General features: G+C 38.6%; 1 protein-coding gene across 1 annotated transcript; it reads right to left on the bottom strand.

Moving 5' to 3' along the window:
* Nucleotides 1–3,870: 3,870 nt before the first annotated feature.
* On the bottom strand, nucleotides 3,871–8,827 carry lum (lumican). The gene is made up of 3 exons (XM_078242688.1): nucleotides 8,595–8,827; nucleotides 6,287–7,165; nucleotides 3,871–5,488 (listed from the first exon to the last, which is right to left on the bottom strand). Exons 2-3 carry the CDS (start codon nucleotides 7,158–7,160, stop codon nucleotides 5,334–5,336), a joined length of 1,029 nt encoding a protein of 342 aa, XP_078098814.1. The 5' UTR covers nucleotides 7,161–7,165; nucleotides 8,595–8,827; the 3' UTR covers nucleotides 3,871–5,333.
* Nucleotides 8,828–9,110: the final 283 nt, after the last annotated feature.

Genomic DNA, 9,110 nt, shown 5'->3' with positions numbered 1-9,110 from the left:
TATTTGAAGTATTTGTTGTTGCTCATCATTGTTTTTCTGCATTGCTCTAGGATTGGCAATGTTGGTCTGTCTGTCAGTAGCTTGGCCAACCACTTCGGTCCTGAACTATTGGATAGATTTTTTAAAATTTTGATTCCCAGATGATAAATCCTACTGACTATCGTGATCCCCTGACATTTGCTCTAGTGTCACCATGAGGTTGATTTGTGGTTTTGAGTGAAATAGCTTGACAACTTTTGGATGTATTGCCATTAAATTTGGTACACACATACTTATGTTCCTCTCAGGAAAAATGATGCTAACACGCTGAGCTAAGATGGTGAACATGACTAACATTATACTTGCAAATGCATGTTAGCACTGGCATTTTGAGCATGCCTAATACAGTCTCACAGGGCCTTAAACTCTTAGTCCTGCTGTTATAAGTATGGGTGAGTAATAAGGATAAGGAAAACATATATATTGACCGATACTAAAAACTACAGGTAGTTTTTCAAATTCAAATTTAAAGCTATAGGGCGCTGTCGGCGCAAGCCTTCTGTGATCGCGGACGCGATGGGTTGCTTGTAGCCAAAGCCGACACGGAGGATTAAAAAAACATGATGGACTCTTCAGAAAAGGTAATTATCTTCACTCAAACTTCTGCCCGGGAAAGTCACCGTACAACACAATCTTCTGAACATAGCCATACTGAGAAATACAGAGGGAGTTGATAGTCTAAATTAGCTTTGTAGCAACTTGAATGTAATGGACGTTCAATAATATAAAAAAGTTACGCACTAAAGCTTTAAACATTCAGTTCCTTATGCACATGATCGTTGTTACTGTAAAGTTCTTTGGACAAGGGTGAGACAAGAGAAATGTACAGAGATGGGGAGAGAGCTTGAAATAAAAGAGGAAGGGAAATATCCAACAACAATTAGGAGAGAGTGTCAGTTAAGTGACAATCTGTGGAAAAAAGTTTGAGACAGAATATGAATAACAACAGAGATAGAGTTTGATCTTTGGAGTTGGTCTGCCAGGCTGCAACAGCTGATTATACTTTCACTCACCGTCTGTAACAGGAGGATGTAAGGCTTAAGGCTTTATAAAAGGACTTTATTGTCTAGACACAAGCAGCAGGAGCTCCACTCAGGATTTAAATAAGGGAGACCCAGGAGGAAGAGGAGGAAATTGTTCTAAATTGGGAATCTGTACAAATGACTGTATAAAAACGTGAAATGTGAAAAAAAGCTGTTAAAACAAACATGTAACATGTTGAAATGGTAGTGGCAGTGAGTAGACTGCTAATAATTTTACCTCCTGACTGGTATTGGATAGCACAGAGAAGTGTTGGGTATTTAAATCAGCTCCCAGCACCTCCAAGACAGAGGACTACTGACTTTCATTTACATAAGTGGGTCAAATTTGAAGTAAAACTCAACTTTACAGCTGGCTCTAATTACAAACACCTAGCAGGAATCAAATGGGACATCTGGAAGCCATTCCCATTATAACTATAAATGCCACAAATCTAATCAACTGATTTACCATCTTTAAATAATGTTTGCTCTAATATGGAACTTTTGACTAATACTCTAAGAAGAAACTAGTGGTTTTAGCACATTTGGTACACATCTGCCAGGATTAGGGGTGTTGAAGTTAGTGCACAGCTTTGTAAAGACACTATTGATACTATAAAAAAGTGATATATCATATAACACACCCAAAGACAGTGACTGTGAATCTTTGCTCCTGATTTATTATTCACAGTGTCAGTGCATTCATATATCACAAGGTACATTTTAGAGGATATAGAGGATATAGACTATTCCAAACACCAACATCAATTCCATATAAAGATGTATTCAGTCTTCTTAAGGCTAAAATGGATGGTGACCTTTTGAAAGATGGTGCAGAAACCAAAAGGAATGTGCTGATTATAAAGTTTTATTTCCCTTTTGCACACCATGAAAACATTTCTCAGACTCTTCAATTACAAGACTAAAAGCACTTCACCCCTAAAGGGGCCAAAACTCTAATTATTATTACTCTCTTTTTTTGTAGTGACCTTTTGAGATGCAAAACAAGAAAAATGGCCCAAGAAACCTTTTGATAAACCTGCATTATCATCATCATTCTTTGTCAATGTATCACTTTTGACTACAAGTGAGCCTGAAAAGCCAAATGTGCAGACTAAAATGGAAACAGGACACTGGGACAGACCTCTCTAAGAACTGTTTGTGTTAACGCTCCACAGGAAAGCATTACTGAGAAAATAAAGTACTTTGAAATTGTCATGGGATAATTGTGGTTTTTGTCTGAGACAGTTGAAATGGTAGATTTACACAGAAAATATCTTAAAGCTGCAGTATTGAGAAAAACCCTGCAACCCCTGCATCCCTCCAGGACCAGCAGTTTTTCTGTTTCACTCACAGCTACATTGAAATGTAGGACAGAATAAAAATGATAGGTTCTTTATGTAACTACTGCAATAAACTTGAGAGGCACACAATTAAATCTGGGGAACACAAGCTACAGATAAAGACCACAAGGTACGGCTCCTTGAAATCAGTTGGGCCATGAATGTAAACAGTATATCTAAAACGCAACAGGCCTTGGGGAATTAATAAATGCATCTTCCATCCATCTTAAAAACTCTTTCCTTTTGTAAATCCCAAAGATTTAGGCCAGAAAGGAAGATGATAGCTGCCAAAAATGACAGCACACTCCACAGAGTAATTCTGCAACAAATCATGCCCTGTCATAATACTCAGGTTATATACTGTAGTATCTCTGTGGACAAGACTGACTGTCGATTGTGCTGTTCTGTTTGTTGGCTCCATTCACTTGGCTTTAGCTTGTTCCTAAAACCAGACTATAAGAGAGGGGTTTCTAATGTTTATTATTCATATGGTCACCATGTGTTTTGAGCAATATGATTCTTAATTCACAATGCAGTCAGTGACATCAATGCAGAAATTTGCAGAGATACCCAAATGTGGTTAAATTGTTTTATTATATCGGCCAAATTTCTTTTTACAATCTGGCAACCCCAACATTGTCTTTATTAGTGGCTAATTACGGATTTATAAAGAATGAATCTAAGATTTACTAAAAAAATTTTTTAAACCATTATTTATAAACCCTTTATAAGGGATGCCTTGTTAAAGGTCCAGTGTGTAACGTTTTTAGTTTTTCATTCTCAGAATCTGTGTTGCCCGTTCACAAACTTGTCCTTTTCATTAATATTGACCACCACCATCAATTCCAAGTATTCCTTTTGGCTTGAAATTTTACATTTGCGTTTGCATGAACTGGGGTAGACGCTCCAAATTCATGCGCCATCTTGAAATACGTTAGCCGGTAAGGGACATAAAGGACATACTGCTCCGCCTTTCGCGTTTTCGCTGTCACATGATAAACTCACAGGTGCTGCTAATGCTGCTAATGGGTATCGTCGCTTCCCGGCCCTGGCAAGTTTGAAGAAGGTAACATGGAGGACCACACGTATTCAAAATCCAAATTTCAGGAACAGGAGTCTTCTTCTTCGCCCAGAAAAAGAAAAAGGATAAGAGACCGGCGTCATCAGAAAAAAGCGTGAAGGCTACCGTAGCTGTAATACTTACTTTGAACTGCGTGGCGCGAGACAGTTCATTGCGATATATGATCTCAACGCTAGATGGGAGAAATTCCCACACATTGGACCTTTAAGAAGTGATGCACAAATGAAAGTTTTAGCAAAAAAACGTATCAGCAAATAAAATCAACATACAAGACCATCCTTTCATTTCATTTATCCTGAATCAAATAATATGGCTTTATCAATTTGTTTCCATACATGCTCGAAATTAATTACAGCAGCCTTAAAAAGCGATATCATACAAATACTGTATGTTGGAAACATAGTTTATTCAACTGTGTCCGGTTTTCTCACAGCAAATCCAAGAGCAGTTACCGAGTCAAAAGCCACAAAAGAAATCACGATAAAATGAAAAATGACCTAAACAAAATATAATGATATTCTAATAACATAACTTCATTAATGACAATCCTGAATTCAAGACCCTGCTGTCAATTTGACTTTGTATCAGTAAGAAGCATTTATCAAACATGTTGAACAACAACGTAACAATGAGAGCGCCTTAACTGCAAAAGCTGTAGTTTATTATAAAAGAATGGTACCATTGGTTGCATGCAAGTAATGCAAATGTATACAAATCAGCAATGCACATGAAAGTGGACAGCTATGAAGTAGGATGACGTAAAGAAACAATTTGACTCTTCAATCATTTCAACGTTTAACTGAGCAGAGAAAGTACAGTAGTTTAAAGGATAGTACCAATGCCTTTTAAGTATGTGTCATTTATTCTACTCTTCACAAAGAGCTAAGTCCTACTTAAATTTGGGTTGAAGGAGTTATTTTCGTGAAGAAAAAGAAATGTCTTAGTTGGTATATATACAGTATATATATATATATATATATATATATATATATATATATATATATATATATATATATATATATATATATATATATATATATATAATGTGTGTACTTTATAGTTCAAAAGAGTCAATCAGTGGGACATCAGGGTATTTGCATCAAGGCACCATTTATAAAAAAGGCAGACACAAGTAAATAACAATGGTATTAACCTTAAAACCACTTTGATTCATTCACGAGTTGAAAAATGTGACTTCTATGTTACTGCTGTTTTACATTTGTTCATAATTTCTCACATTGGGCACTACACACTGAAATCTGAGTACACAGTCCTTGTTTGCTGGTCCTTTGCACAGCAATGGATTATTTGTTGTACCCACATTATATTATACATGCTAAACATTAGAACATACAAGACAGACAACAAAATGACGATTGATGATTGGATTAAGACATTGGAGCCATCATTTACTCCATTGTGTCTGAATTCAATGTAATCAAATGCAAGTTTGGAATGTTTAAAGTGTGTGTTTTAAATCAAAGCATATTAATCAATTTTTATTCATAGAACTTTTGGTCCTTTACTTTTTGTATTTTTGTATTTTTTTTGGGTCTATTTTTATGTTTGATAAATTGAACTGATGTTTGCCAATAGTATGTTGCAAACTTGTTGCTAACCCTCTTGCCATCAAATTTGCCCAGCTCTTGATTTATTCAAGATATATATTTTAATTGATGAAGATGCCATTACAGTGCATCAGATTTGCATACTACTTATGTGCAAGGACATGTGAGCACTATGTCAAGAGGGATATTACACCATTTTAATCCAGAAGGCTTTGGGCTGAGCCATATAATGGTAGTAGAAAAGGGGGTGATGGAGAGGTCATAGATTTGAGGGAGGTCATTATTCAAACATGACATCTGAAAGTTGGCGCAGGCAGTTGGAGGAGTCAGGGGGCATGCTGCTGTGTGTGACGTTGTTGGCGTCCAGACGCAGATGCTTCAGGTGGGAATAGTTGACAGGAGTTATGTGCTTGCAGAAACTTGCCAGGTCAAACTCTACAGAGAATCAAAAATGGAGACAAGTTATTATATACCTTTCAACCACCTTATTCTGGGGGTCAAAGGTACCCTTGGGAGTTTGTGACCACTAGGGTTGGGCATCGTTTGGATTTTAACGATTCTGATTCCAATTGCGATTCTTCCTTTCGATTCCGGTTCTTATCGATTATCGATTCAGATTCTTTGAGGGTGGAATTTAAATGGGTCACATGCTTATTTCACAAATAAGAGGAACGTTTTATTTTGATTCAATGGTGGGTTGCAGTTTTACCGGGCTTTTTCAACATACAATAAAGCCACACTGGAGTAATTTGAAACCAAATCCTCCAAATGATTCTAAACGATTCCATAAAGAAACGATTCCACTGGAATCATAATTTTTGAAACGATTCCAAGTAGGAATCGGTTCTCGATGCCCAACCCTAGTGACCACTAGTGACCACTAAGACGAGGAAGCAGGCGATACACGATTCCTGTGGTTTAATGCTATTTTTTCTAATGGCAGTCGATAACGCACAAAGATGAAATGCGCCTGCAAAGGCAGTGAAGAAGAATGCAAGCCAGCAAACATGGATGGAAATAATGCATGATTTAAATTATTTACAAAAGTAGGCTCAGCAAAATGTTTTATGAGGAAGGTAAAGCAGTAAGCTAAAGGATACACACAGCATGTTTTGGTGAGACAAACTAAATGCAAACATAACTTTAAGACAACTCCACATGGCACCTTTAAGAAAATAGTAAAATAGTTGAACAATGCTTTTAGGAGAGTGAAGATTGACAGTTGCCACTCACTGTTGATTTCGTTGGCCTGGAGGTAGAGTTGCTCCAGCTGCTCGTTGATCTCAGGGATGGACTGCAGTTTGTTGAAAGACAGGTCCAGCTCCACTAGTGATGTCACATTGAACACTCCAGCAGGGATTCCGGAGTCCACCAGCTTGTTGTTGGAGATCCTCAGGTACTGCAGCGAGGGCATCTTGCTCAGGTATCCTGCTCCGACACTGTCAATGTCATTGTAGTCAGCGTAGAGAATTTCCAGTGAACTGGGAACTCCGGCAGGCAGCTTCTTCAGCTTGTTGTGGCTCACGTCCAGGGACAGCAGCTTCTTTGGCCCTTTGAATGCCCCCCCGATGGCATCGGACGTTAGCTGATTGTGCTGAAGATTGATGGAGGTCAAGTTCTCCTTGTCAGTCAAGAGTCCAGAGGGGAACTTGGATAACTTGTTGTGCATTAGCTTCAGCTCATCAAGGGACTTTGAGGGAGGGACAACTGGCTCTGTCAGGTTGTTGTAGCTGAAGAATAGCTTCTCCAGGCCTGTAAGTTTGTCGATTGTGCCCTTTGCTATCTTAGCATTGGTAATCTGGTTGTTGTCAAGTATCAGCCAGCGAAGTCCATCAGTGACATTATCAAACACTCCTGCCTTGATCTCTTCTATCTGGTTGTTCTGGAGGTACAGGTACTTGATCCCTGTTGGGACTACTGGAACAAACTTGAGCTTGCGGCTGTCACAATACATGGCAGTGGGGAAGTTGAATGGGCAGTCGCATTCTTGATTACAGTTGGGCCCTGAGGGTCCTAGCATAGAATTAGGCTGGTAGTCATAATCATAATACTGGCACAGGGCCACGCTGACCAATACGGCCAACAGGGGTACACGGAGAGGGAACATAACGTCTGTGGAACAAACAGACATAAGGGAAGGGGAGGCAGCGGATACATTAGAAAGGTTAGAGGGGTCAAGAGCAACACACAAATGTTAACTATTGTATATATATAACTAATACAAGAAATGAGACATAAATACTGCTTTGTTGAAGGTTTATAGTTAGAATTCTGGTGGCACAATAGGATTTATTAATTAAAAAACGAAAAAAACTAAAGAATGAAAGAACTATAAAACAAAACTCTTAAGCTATTATGCTAGAGCAGGGGTTACCATTGACACGCGGTAGATCAACCAATGGCACACTAGCACTAAGTGTGCAAGAGTTTTTGGGAAATGTTCTAATCCGCATGCCAAATGACCTCTTTCACAGCCATTGGCAGGACCACAGCCTGTTATTTACGGTAGTTTGATTGACTTTTTCCCCATCCACATTCCGCGAAGACCCACCCTTTTCTCTCTCTGATTGGCTAGTCGTTGTTGCCTTTTTCACACAATGTGGTGCAAAGGAAGATGATGGCAGGCTTAATGCTGATATGGCCAATGATTAACAAGAACATTTTAAAATGGCACTTCATATTAAAAAAGGTTGCCGACCCCTGTGCTAGACAGATGTCAATCTTACCCACCTACCTATACCATATTATCACACCCAATTCACAGAGTATTATCTTATCTGTCAAGGGTTCATGTCAACCGACTAGATTCCTGGATTCCTTGATTCAATTATCTGTGTTGAGCCACATCATTACAGCTGCAGTTTGAAGCAAGCTGCATTGCTCCCAGCACCACCATCTATCAACTTGATACATTTCTACATAAACCAGCAATGGGAGAAATAATGCAACACAGATGTTCCAAGAGTAAACAATATATATATATATATATATATATATATACACACATCCATATTACACTGATCTTCAAAATATGTATTATGTATGAAACACTAAATAAAGTGATTTCCATACTTTTCTTTATAAACAATGATGCAAATACACAGAACAATGAACTAAAACCAGACATGACTAGTTTAGGATCATGATTGTACAACATCAACCCTGCAGACAATGCAGAACCAGAATGATTAATTCCAGACACATGAAAAATGCAGATAGAAACTGGATCCAAGTGCAACAGATTGTTTTCAAGAGTCTCAAGTTTTGGAAATCTATGAAACAGTCCTAAAAATGCACTTCAGATCTATATAAACATGTAAGATCTAGGCTAATACACTGTTATACATAAACAATATGCACATCATCTTCAACTTCTACCACTTTTTGTTCCATGCACTGGTATTCTTGCCTTCTCTGTTGCTGCACTAGCCACTGCTCAAAAGCTTAGCAGTGACGTCTGATAATCGCATCCGGAAAAGAGAAATAAAGAGTAATAATCAAACAGGAAATCACAAATGCATGCGTCCACATGCAAGCTTACCTGCGGTTCTCACTCTTTGTGTACGTGGGGTGGAGGGCCAGTAGGTAAGAACAGTGTGGTGTTCAGTGTGGGTCTCTGGAGAAAAACACAGAGGGAAGGAAGGAGAGAGGGGGAGGAGAGAAAGAGAGAGAGAGAGAGAGTGGTTGATGTAGAGACAAAGAGGGAGGAGGGGAGGCTTCTTCAGCAAACTGGATTCAGGTCGTCATGTAACTTTAAGGTGTCATCAGTATGAATGTCTAGGGGAGCATCTTCCAAAAACTGCTGTTAACTAACAAGGAACTGGTGCAACAAGGAACGGGAATATCATACCACAAAAAGCTAAAAACTGTATGATGCTCTTACTATTACCTCCCCCTTTTCTAAAGTTGATCACCTTTAGAGATCAACCACTTTTTCTGGTAATTGTCCTCCCCCAAAGTGGTGTGTGCAAGTCGAAAATGAAGTTACAGTTGGGGAAGCTTTGTGGAAAAATGGAAAGAGTAGGAGAAGCTATGTGTGGAAAAATGTGAAAACGAT

This window comes from Sander vitreus, chromosome 23, assembly GCF_031162955.1.
Source record: "Sander vitreus isolate 19-12246 chromosome 23, sanVit1, whole genome shotgun sequence".
Taxonomy (NCBI): Eukaryota; Metazoa; Chordata; class Actinopteri; order Perciformes; family Percidae; genus Sander; species Sander vitreus.
Note: the sequence above shows the minus strand (reverse complement) of the source record. Positions and strands in the feature narration are given on the sequence as shown.

What these genes read in the sequence shown, in the direction of transcription:
- lum (XM_078242688.1), bottom strand. Translation starts at nt 7,160, where the DNA reads ATGTTCCCTCTCCGTGTACCCCTGTTGGCCGTATTGGTCAGCGTGGCC. An exon ending in CCAGGCCAACGAAATCAACA is followed by an intron (nt 5,489 to 6,286) that starts GTGAGTGGCAAC and finishes GATTCTCTGTAG; the next exon opens with AGTTTGACCTGGCAAGTTTC.